This window comes from Caretta caretta, chromosome 9 (assembly GCF_965140235.1).
Source record: "Caretta caretta isolate rCarCar2 chromosome 9, rCarCar1.hap1, whole genome shotgun sequence".
Lineage (NCBI taxonomy): Eukaryota > Metazoa > Chordata > Testudines > Cheloniidae > Caretta > Caretta caretta.
In genome coordinates, this window is record NC_134214.1 from 64,560,913 (window position 1) to 64,582,547 (window position 21,635).

General features: G+C 46.2%; 1 protein-coding gene across 5 annotated transcripts in view; it reads left to right on the forward strand.

Moving 5' to 3' along the window:
* The window catches only part of FRMPD3 (FERM and PDZ domain containing 3), a 148,481-nt gene that overhangs the window by 116,855 nt on the left and 9,991 nt on the right, over positions 1 to 21,635 (forward strand). For all 5 annotated transcript variants that reach the window (XM_048864202.2, XM_048864200.2, XM_048864201.2 and 2 more), the window contains 2 exons: positions 264 to 443; positions 19,439 to 19,589. In XM_048864202.2, coding sequence (XP_048720159.1) covers positions 264 to 443; positions 19,439 to 19,589 — 331 coding nt within the window. The remainder of the gene's footprint in view (positions 1 to 263; positions 444 to 19,438; positions 19,590 to 21,635) is intronic.

The following is a 21,635-nucleotide window of genomic DNA, read 5'->3' on the forward strand; positions in this document are numbered from 1 at the left end:
GGCAAGCTCCAGGTGTGTTCTCAGCATTGGCTGCCCCCCCGCTCTGCACTAAGTGTCTCTGGTGCTGTGACCCCTGACCCCAGCCCAGATCCAGGGTGGACTTCAGCCAGTCGAGTAAATAACATCTTGACTACAGGCTTGGCTCTGTGTAAGGAACAGGGCTCAGCTGGGGTTGGGCAGGCAGCCTTTTCACATTCAGACACATGGCATTTTTTAACACGTCTGTCTCTCTTTCAATTCGGCTGGGGTGGCCGCCCTCTCAGGACGAGAAACAGCCGGCCACCATGCTCCTGGTGGGCCCCCGCCATGGTATCAGCCATGTCATCGACCTGAAGACCAACCTCACCACGGTGTTGTCAGAGTTCAGCAAGGTCAGCAAGATCCAGCTGTTCAGGGAAAACCAGGGTGTGGCACGAGTGGAGACCAGCATCCTGGATGCCAAGGTAGGCACAAGTTCCTCCCATGGCAGGTGCAGAAAGAGTCGTGGTCTTCAGCTGGGAGACGGGCTAGCAGGGAGGTTCACGAGGAGGCTCAGAGGCTGTGGGTCAGGGTTCCTGTGAGGACTTGTCTTCAGATGGCATTTAGGGCACGAGTGCAGATGTGTTGGTTGGTCTCATCATTAATGTCTCCTGGACACTTGTCCACTGGGGAAGTGGGGTGGCCAAGTAGAGAGTGCACTGGACTGGGAGTCAGGAGACCTGGGTTCTAGTCCTGTCTCTGCCTTTGGCCTGCTGGGTGATCTTGGGCTAGTCACTGTTTCCCCTGCGTCTGTCTTGTCCACTTAGCGTGTAAGCTGCCTTGGGTAGGGAGTGGCTCGCTATGCGTTTGTACAGCGTCTGGAGCAATGGAGCTCTGGTCTTGGTCGGGGTTCCTAAGTGCTGTTGTGATAGTGTATGCTTTGACCAGATGAGGGGTTGCAGGTTGGGACTGAGATACATTTAGTGAGCTGGGTGGAGATTCAGGATATGAGTAGCAGGGAATTCTGTCCTGCCACCAGATCAGGGACAGACAGGGATGACAAATGGATGCGTCCTGGGTGGGTCATACCCCCTCTGGCAGGTACCTCTGGCAGGCACTGCTTTAGCCCACACTGAACCCCGGCTGTCAGCCCCTCTCCTCCGCAGGCAGCCATGCTCTTTAAGAAAGGCTGTAGGAAGGAACGGCTTTGAGAACATCACCTCCCAGGCCTACCGGCTTCTGTTGGCTTTGCCAGCTTCTCCAGCCTGGCAACTGCAAAGACAGGTGATCTCCACAGAATCCTAGGGGCTGGACGCAGAAGAGACCCATCTCTTTGCCAGTGCATGATGACTGTTTCCATTTACTAGGGGTGTGTCCCATCATGGTGCAGAGTCGCAAGTGCTGGGATCTTTATCATCCCCTGGAAGACGCTTCTCCAGGAACTCACTGTCAGGAAGTGTTCTGGATACTCAGCCAAAGGTTCCCTTTCTTAATATCAGCCCATGACTGAGTCTCTCCTCCCTGCCCCCATGTACTGTTCAAAGCAGATGGTCTGTCTCCTTGGTGTGAAAACCCTGCTGAGATCTGTGGACTGTGAGCATGTCATCCCTCTTCAGTTGCCACTCAGCCAGGCTGCAGCTCTTTTAATCTCTCCCCGTCCGTCTGCCACTGTCCCCGATCATTCCTCTAGCAGCCCTCTTATCTGCCTCTAAATTGTCACAATCCTTCTGGTAACAGGGAACCCAGAACTGAAGCAATATTCCAGCCCTACAGCCATAGAGAGAGTAGGATTGTTACCTCCCTGCTGTGGGATGAGAGACCTCTGTGTATGCAGCCCGAATCTGCATTGGGATTGCTTGCTGCTGAATTACATTGCAAGTTCACGTCTCACTTGCTGTCCACAGATACCTCTAAATTCCTGCCAATGTCTCCGTGAAAGGGAAGCAAGCGTATCTCTGGTTCACATCATTCCATCCCCACTAGATGCATTAGCTTGAGGTTTTTCAAACTGAATCTCATGCTGTTATTTTTTTGTCCTTGTTTCTAAACCTCCAGGTGTCTTCGTATGAATGCTCTCTCCACAGAGGTGTTCACAAATGCACTATTTGGAATCATCTCCCAAATCCGTCAATGTGCTGCTTATTCCCTCTTCTAGGTCAACATATTAAATATAGACCAAATGTAACACCAATCCCTGGGTCGCTCAGCTCAAAACTTGCCCCCTGGATACTCAATGCTTTGCTCTTTACCATAACCTCGTCTTTCTGGTCCTTCAGCCAGATTGCAGCCCACATACCCGTGTCCGTAATCCAAGTAATCTGAATTAATTGAGGAGTGAGATTTTATAGGACACTGTATCAAATGTTTGCCTAAACTACAAGTAGTTCCCATCCTCTGCTTTCCTGTCCTCTACGAATTCTGTAACTGTATCACAAAAGCAATCAAGTGTATCTGGCCCGATGTGCTCTTTTTCTTTACAGACCTGTGCAGTTTATTGCGCGTGGTTCCACTGTAGTACCAGGTTGCTTATTTGTTCTATTCATTTACATATGAATAGCTTTACAGGCTCATAATCTCTCGGATCACTCTCTTTTCCTTTCCGGAAATTCAATATGAGGTTTGCTTTTTGCCAGTCTTCTGATACTTCCTAGGTTTTCCCACAACTTTTCAAAATTCATTGTCGGTGAGATGGTTTGTGTGCTGATTCCTTTAAGGCCTGATCCAGTACTCATTTTCCTTTGTGGAGATGCTCCCATTGACTTCCGTGGACATTGGATACCCTAGCATTCATGTCATCCAGATTAGCCGATTGATATCAGGACAGATTTTCCAAGTGTTCCCTCATCTGGTCTTTATCGGTAATTGTAGTTTTAACAAGGACCCCTGGTTTCCATGTTTTTCCATCTTCTTTTCTTTATTTTTCTTCTTAAGGAAAACATCCAACCAAAGCAGTTCAGGTTTTCAGCTATTTTTGAGCCCTGCTTAATTTCATTCCCTCTCTGTTTGTTTGAGAGGCAGTGAGCCAATGAATATCCCAAGCTACTTAATTTCTCTGTGTCTCTGTTCCCATTCCCACCCTTTCTCTGCCTTGTCTAGTCAGCCTCTAAGCTCTTTGGGCCGGGACTGTCTCTTGCAATGCCTCTGAACACCACCTAGCACGATGGAGCTCTGATCTCAGTTAGGGAGGCTGGGCATTACCGAGTAATGCAAAAAATAAATAACAGAGTTTATTTTCCCCTTGATATTTATAAAAGCTCCTCTGAGCCCTTTGCCCCTTTCGCACTGAGTCACCAGTTTTATTGATGTGTTGATCCTTCCTCTGTGAACAGTAACTGAACTCTATGTGTCTTTCTGTGGTTTCCTCCCCACCTCTGGGTCAGGTTCTTCTAACCTCAGATCTCCCAGCAGCCCTTTCCTTGCATCTTGTATATGTAGAGCCAGTCTGTGGAGCTGGAATTATGATGGGTTTGTTTGGGATTCCCCAACTGCCTTCTCTGCTGGTGGATTTTAATATCTCCTCCCACAGCCTTGGTAATTCTTGACAATCTGCCCTCCTGAAGTTAGACACCCTTGTGCTGCTACCCTGAGTGATCGCATTGCTTACTCTGCTGAATTCAAGTAGTACATGGTGACTGGTTCCAAGCTTCCTTTTCATTCTCTCTGCTCCTGTTTCTTAGGAAGTAGCTGATCCATGATGACTTCCCCTTTCCTTGGAGTTTCTACTTTAGCATCCACCTATATAACCCAGGAGCTTCTTTGATGAAGCCTGTTTGGCTGTAGTTGTTGTTCAGCAGGTGTCTGAGCAGTTAAAATCCCCGGTAAATACAGCATTCTGTGGTTTGGAGTCCCCCACAGGTTGGTTCTTGCTCTTGTCCAGTCCTGGTAGTCTGTAGCAGATGCCACCTGTCATGCCACCTCCTTGATCTTCCATCCTCTGGATTCTTACCAAAATAATTCCACCACCACACTCTCCATTGTCTAGTTATGTCTTGCCACGGTTGCAAATACTGGTGAAGAGGTAGTGGTATATCCATATCCTCCTACCTCGTCTTTGTGGATTGCACCCCAGGCCATTCTACTTCTGAGCATCATCCCACTAGGTTTCTGTGATGCCTGCTATGTAAAAAAATACCTAATCTCCATCATGAATAACCCTTCTGGTTCTTCCTTGCATGCATGCCCCTTCCATTTTTGGGCAGATTAAGGCATTAATACATCAATAATAGAATGATAAACATCCTTTGAATGACTTTTTGTCTTTGACTAGCTATTAACGTTTGAAAGACAGTAATACACTGGCGTGAAGTGTGTTCCCAGCTGCCAGATGAATTCAAAGCAGCCTCGTTTTGTGTGTGTGCATTCAGTGCTCCTTAAAGATGCCAGATTAACAGCCCTGAAACCGAAGCCCTCTGTCTCTCCACAGACAAACACTGAACATTCAGTGATAGAGCGCGCAGTTCACCCCTGTCAGTGTGCTTCAATCCAGGCAGGGAACAGCTACCGTTGGGGTGAGAGAGTAGTTCTTTGTCTATGGCACATTCAGTCCTCAGCCGCTCAGCTGAGACTGGCCACAAGAATGACAAATACGATGGCAGTTTGTGATGTTGATTCATTCTGCTGTGAACCAGAATGAGACCCCCAAATAGCTCTCACCTGGTAACTCGCTGACCCCCCAAATTTGAACTGGCTACTTGGACAGGAAATGCTCTGTGTGGCATTGCCAGTCCTCTGAGCCAGACAGTCTCCTCAGCTTTAAATAACTTTATGAATAAGGTCCCAAGTCTTTCTCAACTACAGAAGCAGACCCATTCCTTGTTCCTACCATGTAGCGCACACACCTGCTGTGAAAACAGTTCTCATGTAGAAATTCCACCCACCCAGTGAATTCATACACAAATTGTGACTTCTTGTGAAATTCAAGATGGCTGCCCAAAGCCACCGAAAATGCCCCCATCCGTTCCTCAGAGGAGGAAAGGGGAAAGATATCCCACTGGTACAGGCAAGCAGGGTCCACCTGTATCTTAAGGCTAGAATGTGCTAGGAGAGGCTGTTGCCACCTATCATAATTATATCCACATGCAGAGACAGGGATTCAAAGCCAGAGTGTCTGGCCCAGAACGAGGTATATGGTAATTTTAGACAGAACTGCAATGGATGAGACAGGCTAAAAGGAAAGGGAGAAAGATCATTACCTTGAAGTGCTAATCTGCTTTCTGTAATTATTCTATTGTCCTGTAGCTTCCCCTGTTCTGACTAAACAGCGGGATGCAAATAAATCCATTTCCTCTGTGATTTTAAACCATTAAGGGGCTGTGTTCTAAGAATGCCCTTTTCCCCTAGAGACCTGGAGTCGAATCCACATCACATTTCTAAACCCGCAGGCGCTTTGCAGAATAACAACAGCAGGGAAGGCATGTGAAAGATATTCATTTTAGGCATAGGCGGGTTGTGATGCTCTCTCCTCTAGGAATTCCCCTAATTAGCTACAGGCATCTACTAGCACTGGGTAAATACCTTAAAAAAATCGTCTCTGGACAGTCACTTGAATAAACAACTGAATCTGCTTTGTTTATGTCCATGGCCCTTTTGTGATTACTTTCGGCAGATATTTGAGCAACTGAGGTGACTGTGGAAACAGCAACTTTTAAAGTGACCATTAAAGGGTCCGTGTAGAAAGGCCATGTATAATTCTGAAACGTCAATCTCAGGTGCCCTACAAACCTGATCCTAAGGGTTAAAGTTCATCCAATCAGGAAACAGGCACATACCATGTGATTTATGTGACCAACCAAAACTAACCAATGCTTCTCAGACTTCTAATAACAGCTGCTCATGCACAACTACAAACCAAGGGTTAGTTGCAGAAATATGTCAGTGAATAATTTCAGATTACAGTTACGCTTGAGAATATCAGAAACCACTCACAGATCGTTCATGAGCAGAAGTAGCAGCTATGTTGTCTAATAAATTATTCACTATGAAATAATTGCTTTGCTCTCAAGCTTCTCTGATATCCCAGGCTCTCTTTCCGAGTTAAAGACAGCACAGTCTAGCTAGGTGTGTTAAGGTTTTACCAATCAAAATGTGTCCATGGTTTATTTTTGCAAACGTTAGTGAAAGCTGGGGATGTGGGGGGAGTGGTTGGCTTAGATGTCAAACTTCGCATGCAGGTTCTGCAATCCACACGTTGCAGCAGTGTGCCCTGCACGGGAACCTGAAATTCAACCGACTAGTGGAGAGAACAAAAAGTAAACCAGCGTGCAGCAGCAGGCACCATTGCAATCATGCCTGTTACTGTAGGTGTTTGCTGATGTTCCTGCAATGTTGGTGATGTTCCCCCTAGTACTGCAAACACCACAGGGGAAAGTAAATAGCATGGTGGTGTGATAAAGGTCAGGATTTTGCAAGTGCCCAAGCAAATAAGGGGCCAGATTCTCAAGTGTACACAGTGCCTAAGCCAGTGCCTGTTGAAGTCAACAGAGATGACATCCTGGCCCTACTGTAGCCAGTGGCAAAACTCTTACTGTCTTCATTGGGGCCAGGGTTTCCCCTCCGTTGACTTCAGTGAGCATTGGATCAGACCCTAAGGATGCAACACACAACTTGCATGGCCACTGTGAATGACCCCTGCTCTGGACCATCCTCAGCTGGGAGGTATGGCCATAGTGGCTCTCAAACAACCTCATCTGCCAGCCAACAGTATAGGGTGCATGGCTGTGGAAAAGGGGGGTGACTGGAGCATCATAGAATGTCAGGGTGGAAGGGACCTCAGGAGGTCATCTAGTCCAACCCGCGGCTCAAAGCAGGACCAATCTCCAACTAAATCATCCCAGCCACATTTGTTAAGCTTGACCTTAAAAACCTCTAAGGAAGGAGATTCCACCACCTCCCTAGGTAACTCATCCCAGTGCTTCACCACCCTCCTAGTGAAAAAGTTTTTCCTAATATCCAACTAAACTTCCCCCACTGCAACTTGAGACCATTACTCCTTGTTCTGTCGTCAGCTACCACTGAGAACAGCCTAGCTCCATCCTCTTTGGAACCCCGCTTTGGGTAGTTGAAATCAGCTATCAAATCCCCCCTCATTCTTCTCTTCTGCAGACTAAATGATCCCAGTTCCCTCAGCCTCTCCTTATAAGTCATGTGCCCCAGCCCCCTAATCATTTTTTTGCCCTCTGCTGGACTCTCTCCAGTTTGTCCACATCCCTTGTGTAGTTGGGGGACCAAAACTGGACACAATGCTCCAGGTGAGAGATAGCTCAATTGGGGGGAGGGATAACTCAGTGGTTTGAGCATTGGCCTGCTAAACCTAGGGTTGTGAGTTCAATCCTTGAGGGGGCCATTTAGGGATCTGGGGCAAAAATTGGGGATTGGTCCTGCTTCAAGCAGGGGGTTGGACTAGATGACCTTCTGAGGTCGCTTCCAAACCTAACCTTTTAAAAAAAAAAAAGGGTGTGGCCTCACCAGTGCCGAATAGAGGAGAATAATCACTTCCCTCGCTCTGCTGGCAATGCTCCTACTTATACAGCACAAAATGCCGTTAGCCTTCTTGGCAACAAGGGCACACTGTTGACTCATATCCATCTTCTCCTCCACTGTAACCCCTAGGCCCTTTTCTGCAGAACTGCTGCCTAGCCACTCGGTCCCTAGTCTGTAGCAGTGCATGGGATTCTTCCATGCTACGTGGAGGACTCTGCACTTGCCCTTGTTGAACCTCATCAGATTTCTTTTGGCCCAATCCCCTAATTTGTCTAGGTCCCTCTGTATCCTATCCCTACCCTCCAGCGTACCTACCTCTCCTTCCAGTTTAGTGTCATCTGCAAACTTGCTGAGGGTGCAACCCACACCATCCTCCAGATCATTAATGAAGATATCCCTGGGTCCCAGCAATCCCCAGATGCCAGAATGGCCTGTTGGAGTCGTGGGCACACCAGTGTGCAGGTGGCCCCGGATCAGCACGATAAAAAAGTGGCCTAAATCCACTTTCACCAGCCACCTTTCTCAGCAGCACTGAGTGCTGCTTCCTCATCTGCCACTCAGGGGCTGGGCCATGACTTTTAAAGTGACAGTGTCCCATTAAAGGCAGCTCAGAGGCTGTTTAGCACAGTTCCCTGGTGGTTGTTTTTTTCTTTATTTTTGCTGAGGAATACAAGATCTCTTCTACCTACAAGTGTCAAGAGGGGACACAATGTCATCAAAGTCCAGACAGAGATGAGACTAGTGCCATCTCGTTGCAGCATTTAAAAATCCATATGACAGTCCCAGCGGGATTTATTCCAGGCCCAATTTCCAATGCAAAGGATGTAGCGAGGCTGGTTAGTTTAATCCCAAGGAACTCTGAGCCTAGGCTTTCCATGGAAGGGTGGTAGTTGCCCTAAAAATAAGAGCATCAAGCAGACAGACAGTTGATTAGATCCAAGGCTTGTTCTTTGAGTTCAGATCTGACATTCGTTTCCTTTCTCACTGCACTCATGATGTGATTAATCCATCCCTTTCTATTGAAGCAATCATTGCACTGGGTTTTGACTCATTACAGCAGTATTTATTTTTGTGACACAGCCACCTTGTAGTTAATTGCTTTTTATTATTATTATTGATATTCGTGGAGACATCCTCCTGTGCTCCTCTAAAAATTACATTGGTCCTGGAACTAGGGGTGTTGGGGGGGCAGTAGCTTGAAGTAGTAATAAACCCAAATACGTGCTTCTGCCTTCAGCACCCCCACTGTGAAAATTGTTCCAGCACCACTGGTGTCAGATTTGTGCACGCAGCCAGGATGCCCCCTGGGACCTGGCTAACCTCACAATGGCATCTGTGGATTCAAAGGGTCCATCTTTACCCAGTGGAAATTGCCACCTGGACTGCATGTCATACCCAGCTTAAAGAAAAGGAGTACTTGTGGCACCTTAGAGACTAACCAATTTATTTGAGCATGAGCTTTCGTGAGCCACAGCTCACTTCATCAGATGTGTACCGTGGAAACTGCAGCAGACTTTATATACACACAGAGAATATGAAACAATACCTCCTCCCACCCCACTGTCCTGCTGGTAATAGCTTATCTAAAGTGATCAACAGGTGGGCCATTTCCAGCACAAATCCAGGTTTTCTCACCCTCCACCCCCCCACACAAATTCACTCTCCTGCTGGTGCTAGCCCATCCAAAGTGACAACTCTTTACATAATCAAGTCGGGCTATTTCCTGCATAGATCCAGGTTTTCTCACTTCCCCCCCACCCCCATACACACACAAACTCACTCTCCTGCTGGTAATAGCTCATCTAAAGTGACCACTCTCCAAGTTTAAATCCAAGTTAAACCAGAATATCTGGGGCGGGGGGGGGGGGGGTAGGAAAAAACAAGAGGAAACAGGCTACCTTGCATAATGACTTAGCCACTCCCAGTCTCTATTTAAGCCTAAATTAATAGTATCCAATTTGCAAATGAATTCCAATTCAGCAGTTTCTCGCTGGAGTCTGGATTTGAAGTTTTTTTGTTTTAAGATAGCGACCTTCATGTCTGTGATTGCGTGACCAGAGAGATTGAAGTGTTCTCCGACTGGTTTATGAATGTTAGAATTCTTGACATCTGATTTGTGTCCATTTATTCTTTTATGGACACAAATCAGATGTCAAGAATTCTAACATTCATAAACCAGTCGGAGAACACTTCAATCTCTCTGGTCACGCAATCACAGACATGAAGATCGCTATCTTAAAACAAAAAAACTTCAAATCCAGACTCCAGCGAGAAACTGCTGAATTGGAATTCATTTGCAAATTGGATACTATTAATTTAGGCTTAAATAGAGACTGGGAGTGGCTAAGTCATTATGCAAGGTAGCCTGTTTCCTCTTGTTTTTTCCTACCCCCCCCTCCCCCCAGATATTCTGGTTTAACTTGGATTTAAACTTGGAGAGTGGTCAGTTTAGATGAGCTATTACCAGCAGGAGAGTGAGTTTGTGTGTGTATGGGGGTGGGGGGGAAGTGAGAAAACCTGGATCTATGCAGGAAATAGCCCGACTTGATTATGTAAAGAGTTGTCACTTTGGATGGGCTAGCACCAGCAGGAGAGTGAATTTGTGTGGGGGGGTGGAGGGTGAGAAAACCTGGATTTGTGCTGGAAATGGCCCACCTGTTGATCACTTTAGATAAGCTATTACTAGCAGGACAGTGGGGTGGGAGGAGGTATTGTTTCATATTCTCTGTGTGTATATAAAGTCTGCTGCAGTTTCCACGGTACACATCTGATGAAGTGAGCTGTGGCTCACGAAAGCTCATGCTCAAATAAATTGGTTAGTCTCTAAGGTGCCACAAGTACTCCTTTTCTTTTTGCGAATACAGACTAACACGGCTGTTCCTCTGAAACCTGTCATACCCAGCTTAGGCGCACGTCTGAGTGAGACACTAAGATGAGGTGCAGAAGTGGCATGGGAGCTGGTGATTAGCCAAGCACAGTTCAATCAAAAGCATCAGGGTAATCGATTTCATGTCTCCCAGCAGGGCCTGCTGCCAGCCAGCACTTAGCACAGATCAGGACTTTACAAAGGAAAACAACAAAAAAATTAATTCAGGAAGATCTCTGGCTGCTACTGTGCCTGGAATCTGGCTATTGATTTCAGTGTCTTGCAGGGGCCTTTGGGCTGCTTCCAGTGTGTAATGGAAATAAAAGGCCTTTCTACAAGTACAATCTGTAGCTTTCTAATCCTTGCATTGACTGGGCTGACACTTCACATCCTGCTCCCCCAGGGCCCCCTCCCTCATGTAAGTGACAAAGCAGGTGAATAACTGCAGTGCACATTGAGGAACCTTCCCTGGTGGGTAGAATAATGCTGGGCCAGATCCTGGAGAAAAGTCAATAGAATGATGCTGGATTGGCAGCCGCTGAAGATTCGCCCATCCTCATTGCTACATGGAGGAGCCAGGCCTTCCTGCTGTGTAGTGCAAGATCTGGGCCTTCCCCATTGTCATGGTGCTGCTCACCGTGGTCACTCAGAGCTTCGCAGTGGCAGCAGGGATGGAACTCAGACCCTGCTTCTCCCAAAGCAAGGCTTCAAAACAGCTGCCGTAAAGGAAACTCTCCACGAGCAGTATCGCACCTATGACATACAGTGAAGCAGTTCTGATTCTAGCCATTGGTGCACGTACACCCATGCCCCTGCATGACAGTACTAGCATCGATCTTTAAAACATTCTGGGGCAGAGGTGGACTGAGTTTATTCACAAACATTGCCATCAACATCTGTTTTATAGGAGCTACTGGTACAATTATAAAGACTGGGAGGGAGGCAATCGGATATCAAACAGACCTTCCTGTTATGCAATGTACAGGCCTTTCTAATGGTGATGGGGGGGGGGCGGGTATATGTGTATAAGTAACAGGATCTGCTACTCTAAACTGCATGAATCCATTCGATTTATTTGCACTGAACCATGCTGAAACCCTTCCTTCTGGAGAGAGTGAGAGGAAGATTGAGACTTTTTTTTCTTAGGCTTCTAGTTGGGAGGAGCAGATGGAAATGCTGCTAACCAGACTCTTGCTAGTTAATTAAAACAAGGCACCCAACAATATGTGGTGTCAGAAGTAGACACACTCCTCTGCCATCTAGAACACCGTGGATATTGCTGGCTTTCCTGCACTCAAAATGAACTGGAATTGGGCAGCAATCCAGAAACAGGATAAAGGTCCAAACAGCTTGTGGAACTGATATTTTCTGGACCATATGAAGCCAATCTGAATAAGAAACAAATGCAGCTATCCAAGACTGTGGACAGGGGCAAAAGCAGAGGCACTTTCAGCATGCGGTCCGCTCCATCGGTGCAGAAGATTGGAAAGCACTGAGAACTTGCTTTGATAAATATAAAGCATATGCTATGCCGAAAACAAACCCAGTTTTTGATAGTTCAAAACTCCACAGCAAAGTGCAAGGAGTCAGAGAAACATTTGACTAGTCTGTAAGAAAATGTAAGATTACAGTGATATCACAGAGATGATATCACTCTATGAGACTGTGAGAGACTGTATCGTTGTTGGTGTAAAGAAGAGAGGAACTTCCCTGTGGAGGAGCCGTGCTTTCCCTAGAAAAAGCTATGGAGATAGCTAGAGCTAATGAGCTAACAGGAGCCCAGCTAAAATCAGCAGCCACTGGAATCAAGGTGGAGAACGATACTCAAAGTTATATACCCATCAGGGTACTAACCCAAAGGCTCTGAAATTGGACAGAAGCTGCCAGAAATTAAGCAGATGACCAAATTTGCTCTGCAAAAGGCGTTGCTGATCAAACTGGAATAAACAGAATGACTTTACAAAGGCCTTCAGATTGTATACAAACAAAGCTGGGAATTTTCCTGATCAACAAATGACAGAGAAATAATGTTCCTGATCACAATGAGCTTTGAGTTGATAGAGTCAGAGCTAATAATGCTTAAGGAGAAAAAAAGTCAGGCACCAGTGAAGAACTGACAGTCTCGTTAGGCCCTGATGCTCAGATTATTAGCTACGAACTTGACACTAGAAGTTAAATAAACCAGAGAATGTAAATTATGTATATTCAGACCTCAGGTTCTATTGCAGCACATGAATGGGCATCTCTCTGGCTATGAGTGGACAGTGTAAAGTACACTGAAACAGATACAAAAATAACATACTTAAGCTTGAAGTTCATATTGTGGTTATGCCTGTTCATAGATTCATGGATTTAAAGCCAGAAGGGACCATCTTGATCATCTAACCAGACCTCCGACATAAGGCAGGCAGAGAATTTCTCCCAGTGATTCTCCCATCAAGCCCTATCACTTCTGATTGAGCTACAGCATAACCTTTAGCAAGACATCTAATCTTGATTTAAAGACATGGAGTGATGAAGAATGCACCACATCCCTAGGGAAGCTGTTCTAAAAAGCTGCCCCGTATTTCCTGTGTGAATTTGTCTAATATTAATGTCCTGATGGTGCTGGTTGAAAAATAGGAAAACGTTAATGGACATTTTCTTTAAAATTTTTGTTCTCTTTTTTTCATTAAAATTTGAAATTTCAACATAAAAAATTAATTGAAAAATCAAAATGTGGAAAAATTCAGCCAATTCTGTTTCCAGCCCCTCTGGATTTTATTGTGCTTTTATCTGTGAGTGTAAAGAGCTCTCAAGCATCAGATATCCTTGCCTCAATAGTGTACTTGTAGGTTGGGGTCTGGATGGATGTTGACATCTTGACTGGACTAAGCTGGTGCAATGTGTAAATCCAGCTGAGACAAAGTTTGAAATTTTCAAAGGAATAGGATTGGTCCTTTAAATGTGTCCTCGTTTCTCTTGACCCAACATTCATCCAAAAGGTGCCACTGCACGGCAGAAAGCAGATGAATAATTCAGTAACAACATCCACAGAAAGAAACTGTAATGAGAGTGATCCGGTAAGCTGACATTCAAAAACCAGTCGGAGAACACTTCAATCTCTCTGGTCACTCGATTACAGACCTAAAAGTGGCAATTCTTCAACAAAAAAACTTCAAAAACAGACTCCAACGAGAGACTGCTGAATTGGAATTAATTTGCAAACTGGACACCATTACATTAGGCTTGAATAAAAACTGGGAGTGGATGGGTCATTACACAAAGTGAAACTATTTCCCCATGTTTATTTCCACACCCTCCCTCCCCCCCCCCCCCACTGTTCCTCAGACGTTCTTGTCAACTGCTGGAAATGGCCCACCTTGATTATCACTACAAAAGGTTTTTTTTCTCTCCTGCCGGTAATAGCTCACTTTACCTGATCACTCTCGTTACAGTGTGTATGGTAACACCCATTGTTTCATGGTCTCTGTGTATATAAAATCTCCCCACTGTATTTTCCACTGCATGCATCCAGTGAAGTGAGCTGTAGCTCGAGAAAGCTTATGCTCAAATACATTTGTTAGTCTCTAAGGTGCCACAAGTCCTCCTTTTCTTTATGCGGATACAGACTAACACGGCTGCTACTCTGAAACATCCACAGAGAGCATCATCCAGGGAAGGGTAGATCTGTTGGTGATATGTGGTCAAGAGATTCCAGCCGTGATACAGTAATGATCCCAGTGAAAGAATGGGCACCCAGAACATGCCAGTTAGTGATCAGAAAATGGCAGATATGAAACAAGTCGTCATGAAAGGTCAACATGTGAAATGTAAAAATGAAATGGTCAGGCATTAGAAGGAAATAGCCTCGCATAGGAGCCAGGGAGATGAGCACTCAATCTTGCAGTAGTGTTTAAGGGTGAGAGAGGATTTCATGTGCATGGAGACAAGATACACCAGTATGAAGACACATGGAGCTTGTGCCATGGAGAACAGAAAACAAATGCCCATGACATACTGTGACATTCTATACCTTGGGGGAGCATACTGTAACCCCCATATTCTTCATTTTCATATAATCGGGATCTTACCTATAAAGCATGCCTTATCAGGGGAAAGGTTATGATCTGCTGAAAGTTATTTCTCTATCCATAGATGTGTATCATTAATGCATATGAAGTTATGAGAATTGTGTTGTATGGTGGTCACTAAAACATGCTGTAAATTGGGGAATCAGCCAGATATTAGTTCCCCAGAGGCAACAGCAAGGAAAGTAACCAACGCCTGGGCGAGGTGTCAAACAACCCATCAACAGCCATTGTCCAGCAAGGGAACAATGCAATGACTCACCTGCATGAGGCCCCACCAGGGGAATTGCTCAACCTTGCTTGGAGGGACTCAGCAATGCACACAGGCGTGCGTGGACTTGTGTTCTACAAGCACATGGACTGAGGGTATAAAACAGGCCGAGTGGACACATCCTGGGCCCTTCTCCTGCCCCCACCTATGCTGCAAGCAACCAAGACACTGAGAAGAAGACAGGACTCCAACACAGAAGATTGGCCCAGGTTTAAGGAACAAATCTGTATATTAAGGACTGCAATATCCAGTGGGGTGAGAAAAACTGCTTAATCTAGATGTTGCGCAGTCTAATAGGGTTGAGAGTTTAGACTGCGTGCTTTTATTTTATTTCCTTTTGGTAACCACTCTGACTTGTTATGCTTTGACTTATAATCACTTAATATCTATCTTTATAGTTAATAAATCTGTTTGTTTATTCTACCTGAAGCAGTGCGTTTGGTTTGAAGCATGTCAGAGGCTTCCCTTGGGATAACAAGCCAGGTACATATCAATTTCTTTTTTAAACTGACAAACTCATAGAAGCTTGCAGCGTCCAGTGGACACAACCGGGCACTGCAAGATGGAGGTTCCTAGGGTTGTGTCTGGGACAGGAGATATTGGCTAGTGTCATTTGCTTGCAAGTAGCTGGGAGCAGCTTACATGCCAGAGTCTGTGTGTGAACAGCCCCGGAGTGGGGGTTCTCACAGCAGAGCAGGGTAAGGCTGGCTCCCAGAGTCAAGGATTGGAGTGACCTAGCAGATCATCGGTCTGGATAACACCAGAAGGGAATGTCACACAACATGATGCATATTAGAAACTGACCAAATTGTCTCAAGACATCCCATATGCCTCAATTAAGCATCTAAGCCTATTCAGCAAAGCACTTACACACGTACTTCCATTCCATTGACTTCAATGAGACTTAAGCACATGCTTAAAATTAAGCATGTACTTAAGTGTTTTGCTGATTGGAGAAAGATTTAAGCAAGTGCTTGAAGCTTTGCTGAACTGAAACCTAAAAGAGCATGCCTATATAAAAGGATCAGTAATACCACATGAGCTGCCATGAGGACTACAGCAGACCACTGGCACTGATTTGTTTATGTGGAACAACACAGGCTGTATAAGTGTTGTTGATTATTACAATAGTAGTTAGGATACCGGAAGCCCTGCAATAATCCGGAAGAGTTGATTTTCCAGACATAGAATACCTGGGGGGGAAATAACAGTCTTTGACAATACCCCTCACTGTTCCTTACAGGTCTTTGCCAAACAGTGAGATTCTAAACCCATCGTGGTAAATCCATGTTATCCACAAAGAGAAAACAATCAAAGCCATAAAACACAGCTCAGTTCCTTTATTATTATTACTCAGCAGCTCAACTGAAAGCCGTCCCCAGCAACATTGATTGTAAATTGAACAACTGACTATTCAGAGTGGAAATTTTTCCCATTTATTCCCAAATCTGATTTAACAAAGTCTCTTTTTAACAACCCATTTTCCTTGCATGCTTGGAATATATAATATAACCAAGTATCTTTTTAACAACTCATTCTCCTTGCATGCTTGGAACATATGGACCTAGATTGATAGGATTTTAAAGTATCTTGGTTTACCCCCTCCTTTGTCTCTCATTCATAATACCTTCTCTTTTCTTTTACCAGCCCAGTTAGGGGGTAAGCAACTGGATCAAGTGTGATGTGGTACAACTAACAATGTCATTTAATTTTCACTAATAAAACCTTCACACTTGACCAATTGTATATAACAAAACTAGCACCCGTCATTTGCCTAAATGTCATTATCGTTTAATCAGGCAATGTGTTTTGCCGAATAACAAAGCAGTAATGCTAAGCTAGTAATGCTAATTGGAATTAAGACTTCTTGCTTGCAGAATAATAATGCTATAGTCAGCTGGGATGCGCATCTTACTAATTACCAAACAAAAACTGAGTAGCTGTGCTCACTTGGAGACATGGCAAGGGACACTCAGCATTGGTAATCCTCATACGTTCAGCCCTTTGGCTTTCAGATATCTGCAGAAAGTGCCAAGTTGCATTGATTGCAGAGTCACTCTCAACCCAGTCCTGTTTCGTTCCTGATAGAATATACAGATCGGGCTTCTCTGACAATGATTCGCATTGGAGAGAGCGTGGACAATCTGGCTGTCTGATTCATATGGTGGAATTGTCCAAAAATCAAAATATTGTGATTTTAGTAGAAAAAATCCTTGAGGCTAGGTTCTCACTGCGTCCGCTCCACTTGCCGCAAAGGAGTGAGGAGGCATCAGGGAGCTGGTTACCCAGCCCTGGCATCTCTTAGAGCTCTGCCACTCCCGCTGTGCAAGGGTGGGCAGGCAGCTGGTACAGAAGCTGGCTCCATCAGATTTTTGCCAGTAGGGAGTTCTCTTCCACAAGGGGACTACTCCAGTAGCCATTTATGACCGTTGCTTGGCTGGCTGGTTCTTGCTCACGTGGTCAGGGTCTAACTGATCGCCATATGTGAGGGTCAGGAAGGAATTTCCCCTCAGGTCAGATTGGCAGTGCCCTTGGGGGTTTGTCACCTTCCTCTGCAGCATGTGGGGTGCCAATCACATGCCAGGATTATCTAGGTATATCTCACTTCATTGTTTCCCTGCCATTGCAGGGGCCTTGGGCACTGGTGTACCTTGGTCCTTCCAATTTTCTGCCTGTGGCACATAAAAGTCATGTCTCCTGTGGGCTGTAATACTGTGATCTAATTTCGGCTGTTGGATTTAGTGTGCAGGTGGTGGTGGTGGCCTGTGAGTTACAGGAGGTCAGATTGGATGATCTGGGGGTCCCTTCTGCCTTTAAACTCTGTGACACTCCGACCAGAATCTGCCCTTTGCACCACCAGCACACAACCCAGAATCTGGCCTTTGAATTGAATTTTATCCCCTCCCTTAGCACCATCAGATGCTGACAGTTGCTTCTGCAGCCTCGGTCAGGTCTTATCGCTTCATTTCTTGTTGTTAGCTCTCAGATTACTCTTGCTGCAGACTGGAAAAACCAAGTGCTCCCTCCTTCGACAGACAGCTTCAAACACCTGGGAAGTCTTCAGCATGGAGAAAAGGGACTAGCCTCCAGCAGAAATCTGGCAGAGGGGCATTGCTTGCCATGTACATTGGCCAAACTGTACAGTCTCTACGTAAAAGAATAAATGGACACAAATCAGACGTCAAGAATTATAATGTTCAAAAACCAGTCGGAGAACACTTCAATCTCTTTGGTCACTCGATTACAGACCTAAAAGTTGCAATTCTTCAACAAAAAAACTTCAAAAACAGACTCCAACGAGAGACTGCTGAATTGGAATTAATTTGCAAACTGGATACAATTAACTTAGGCTTGAATAAAGACTGGGAGTGGATGTGTCATCACACAAAATAAAACTATTTCCCCATGTTTATTTCTCCCACCCCCACCCCCCCACTGTTCCTCAGACGTTCTTGTCAACTGCTGGAAATGGCCCACCTTGATTATCACTACAAAAGGTTCCCCCCTTCTCCCCCCCCCCCTCGCTGGTAATAGCTCACTTTACCTGATCACTCTCGTTACAGTGTGTATGGTAACACCCATTGTTTCATGTTCTCTGTGTATATAAATCTCCCCACTGTATTTTCCACTGAATGCATCCGATGAAGTGAGCTGTAGCTCACAAAAGCTTATGCTCAAATTCATTTGTTAATCTTTAAGGTGCCACAAGTCCTCCTGTTCTTTTTACAGTGATGTGTGGCTCTCATTTGCACTGGCCTCAGTTTGTTTACATTTAACCCCCTTGAACCACTCCCTTCTAGAGAATTTGACTTCTATGGACTGGGCACTCATAGGCTTTCAGACTGGGGGTCTGCCCTGAGTCCAGCCATCAAAGGCCAGCCACACTGCAGCTGCACCTGTGCAAACCCCTAATACATACAGGCACACGCTATCGCATCAGCAGAGCAGCTTGAACTGCGCCAGTGCAAATAGCCATTCTGCCTGTCTACCCCAAGGGTTTAAACTGGTTCAGCTTTGCCGTGCCTGGCCACTGATGGCAGGAACTGGGGCAAATCCCCAGTGTATCCAAAGCCTTATCATTGCAGGTGGAAATAAAGTCCACTCTTAACAACAGCCTCTACCTAGTGTGGCTAAAACAGGATGATGGTGGTGCAGGGGGTGGGATGGTGATTGCGACAATTTTACCATATCAGAGTTGCAGGGGCTATATTCTATACAGAGAATAGCTGAGATTGTGTCTGAGCTTTCCCTTAAAGCAGGGATTAAAATCCTTTCATAGCATGAGAATAAATGTTTCTCCTAAACAAAATGACACTGCTTGCTCCTAAGGCACAGATTTAATTTTCCAGATCGTTAGCAGTAAATCTCTGCCACAGGTGAGGAGTTAATAATTCACCCTTCCTGAAGTTTCATTGCTGGGAGCTCACATTTCTTCAGACCCCTGTAGGTCCCGGTGGCTTCGTTTTAACACAGGGTGGCGTTGGTAGAGTTAGAGCTATGTGAAATCTTGTACCTTGTTTTTCTGTTTGGGGATAAGGAGGAGGAAGCGGTGTTTTTTCACCCCATGATACAGCCGAGTCATGTTTCTTGGGTCGCTGGTTTCTTCTCTGTGGATCTGGTTGTGTGGCAGAGCCATGGCTGAGGGGGAGAAGTGGGGAGCATTCCCCTCCCACTTAGAAAGAACACAATCCAGTGTAGGACCCACAAACACAGTCCCCTTCGGTGCACTTGGCTTCATTTGTGTATCAGCTGAAACCCATTGCCTTTATTTGCTTTTCCTTTTTTCCTTTCCAGCCGCTGGTGCTGCTGATGGAGTGGCCCGAAGCCACCAATTTTGCCTGCCTGATAGCAGGCTACTGCCACCTCCTGGTGGACACGAAGAAGATGATCTTTTCTAGGCCGTCCAGCCAGCCACCGCCGCCTCCTCCTCAAATTTCCAAGGCAGGTACGTTTCAGCCTCTGGTTTTTGTGCCCCCTACCCCGCTATTTAGCACAGTTAGGATGGATTCCTTCTGAAATCTCCTCTTCACTGGGATGGAAGCAAAACCAACAGGGGCCCTTTCTACACAGCAGGCAGCATTGGCTAGCAGGAGAAAGCTGGGTTTCAGAAGACAGAGGTGCTAGCTCTGGGTATACCACTGGCTCACTGAGTGCCCGTGGTAAATCTCTTAATCTCTTGGTTCCTCTGTCTGTGAACGGGTATCAGTAATTATACCCCCACCTCTGGTCACACGCAAAGCAGCATTTAGTATCATAATATCCAATCCACATGGAAGATCTAAGCTGGCTCAGCACATTCCTGTCATTTATAAAGACTTAGTGCCACCAGCAAAAATCAGCACTGGATCCCCACAGGCCAGCTTGCAATGTCCCTGCAGAGATGATGTGCAGACACTGACTCACGATCCTACAGTTGGCATGAGTTTGCAGGGTTCTTCGCTGAGGAGGCTGTCCTGAGCATCTGTGCAGAACAAAGGGACTGTACTTGGGAATGTTTTTCTGCTGCTTTTACTGATCTGCAGAGATGTAGATTCAGACACACCGACATCCTCCAGGGAGTGTTGGAGGAGCTGCGCTGAGGGCTTCTGGCACTGCAGCTGTTGTGCATTAGAACCGAAGGTGTATGGCCCAGATTCCCAAAAGTGACTCATGATTTTGGGTGCCTTAATTTTGAGGTGTCCAACCTGAGAACCTTAGAGGGGCCTGGGTTTCAGGGGTGTGTGCTTAGCACATCTGGAAATCACGCCACCTTTAAAGGGGACTCATGTTGGGCACCCAAAATCACCAGTCACTTTTGGAAATTTTGGCCTGTGCAGGGGGCAATACAGAGTGTAGAAGCAGAAGCATTAGCTAGGCAAGGAGATTCTTCTTCGCTAAGATGCACATGGGGTTTCATGTCTCCATTTGAGATGGGGCCAGTTGACACTACCTTAAAGGGCCAATACCCATCACAGGATCCCATTCTGTAACTGAAACAAATGTGTCAGGGTAGATCCGGCCTCTTCCTCTGCAGCCACAGAGGACCCAGTGCCACACTGCCTGGGGGAAGGGTTGGGGAGCTCTCTCTGTGTCTTCATGCAGCTGGATTTGGGGTGTAGGACAGGAAAAGAAGTGGAGGGAGGCAACGCATTGGTGGCTGTTTGGATCCAACAGCCAATTTATCCCTGTAGCATGGTGACACAGGAGCGCCTGTGGCCTGCAGGGTGAAATTCTTTCCCCCTCCAGCCCCACTGGAACCCGATGCACCAGCCCAGCTGCCCAGGTTTGGTACAGAAGGGTTGGATTTAGCCCACAAAGACAGGTGAGACTCCCTCAGGAGAATGTGTTTCTGCAGGAGGGGTCAGAGAGCCCCCATGGGGTGAGTCATATTACCTGGGCTCTGAATTTCCAGACTGCAGTCAGCCTGTGCCAAAATCTGAACTGTAAAATCAAGCCCTGGTTCCCACTCTTTGCCTGGGAGAGGAGCACATCTGTCTTCCCTGGGGACCACTGAAGTGTCCTGGGGAACCTTAGCTATTTTTAGGGTATCATGTGCTGGTATTATCAGTTAAATCTGTCTCCCTTTGATGACGTCCCGCAGATCAGCTGTCCTTGACAGGAGCCAGTACACTTTGCTGCAGAATTGTGCAGTCAGGTCATGTGCTTCCCCTGTGAAAATCCTCTCAAAGTTGGTGTTAACACTAACGGTGACAGCTGATAGCTCAGCTGTTTGCCAGCTCCTCCTTACCCCACAGCCCAGAAACATACACAGCTGGCCCACAGAAGGGATTCAGATATGCAGCAAAGGTCCCCTCCTTGCCCCCAACTTTCCCTTGAATCAAATGGGCTCTGGCTCTGTGCCGTGGGCAGGTGACTAGTGCCCTGTAGTACCAGGCAAGTACCCTGAGCTCAGTTCCTGAAGCCAGCCTCCTGCTTGCCCCTTGCTGAGGGGTCTGCAGGTGCAACAATGTGCTCAGCCTGAGACTAGGAGGTGGGGGAAGAGGGAGTGCCT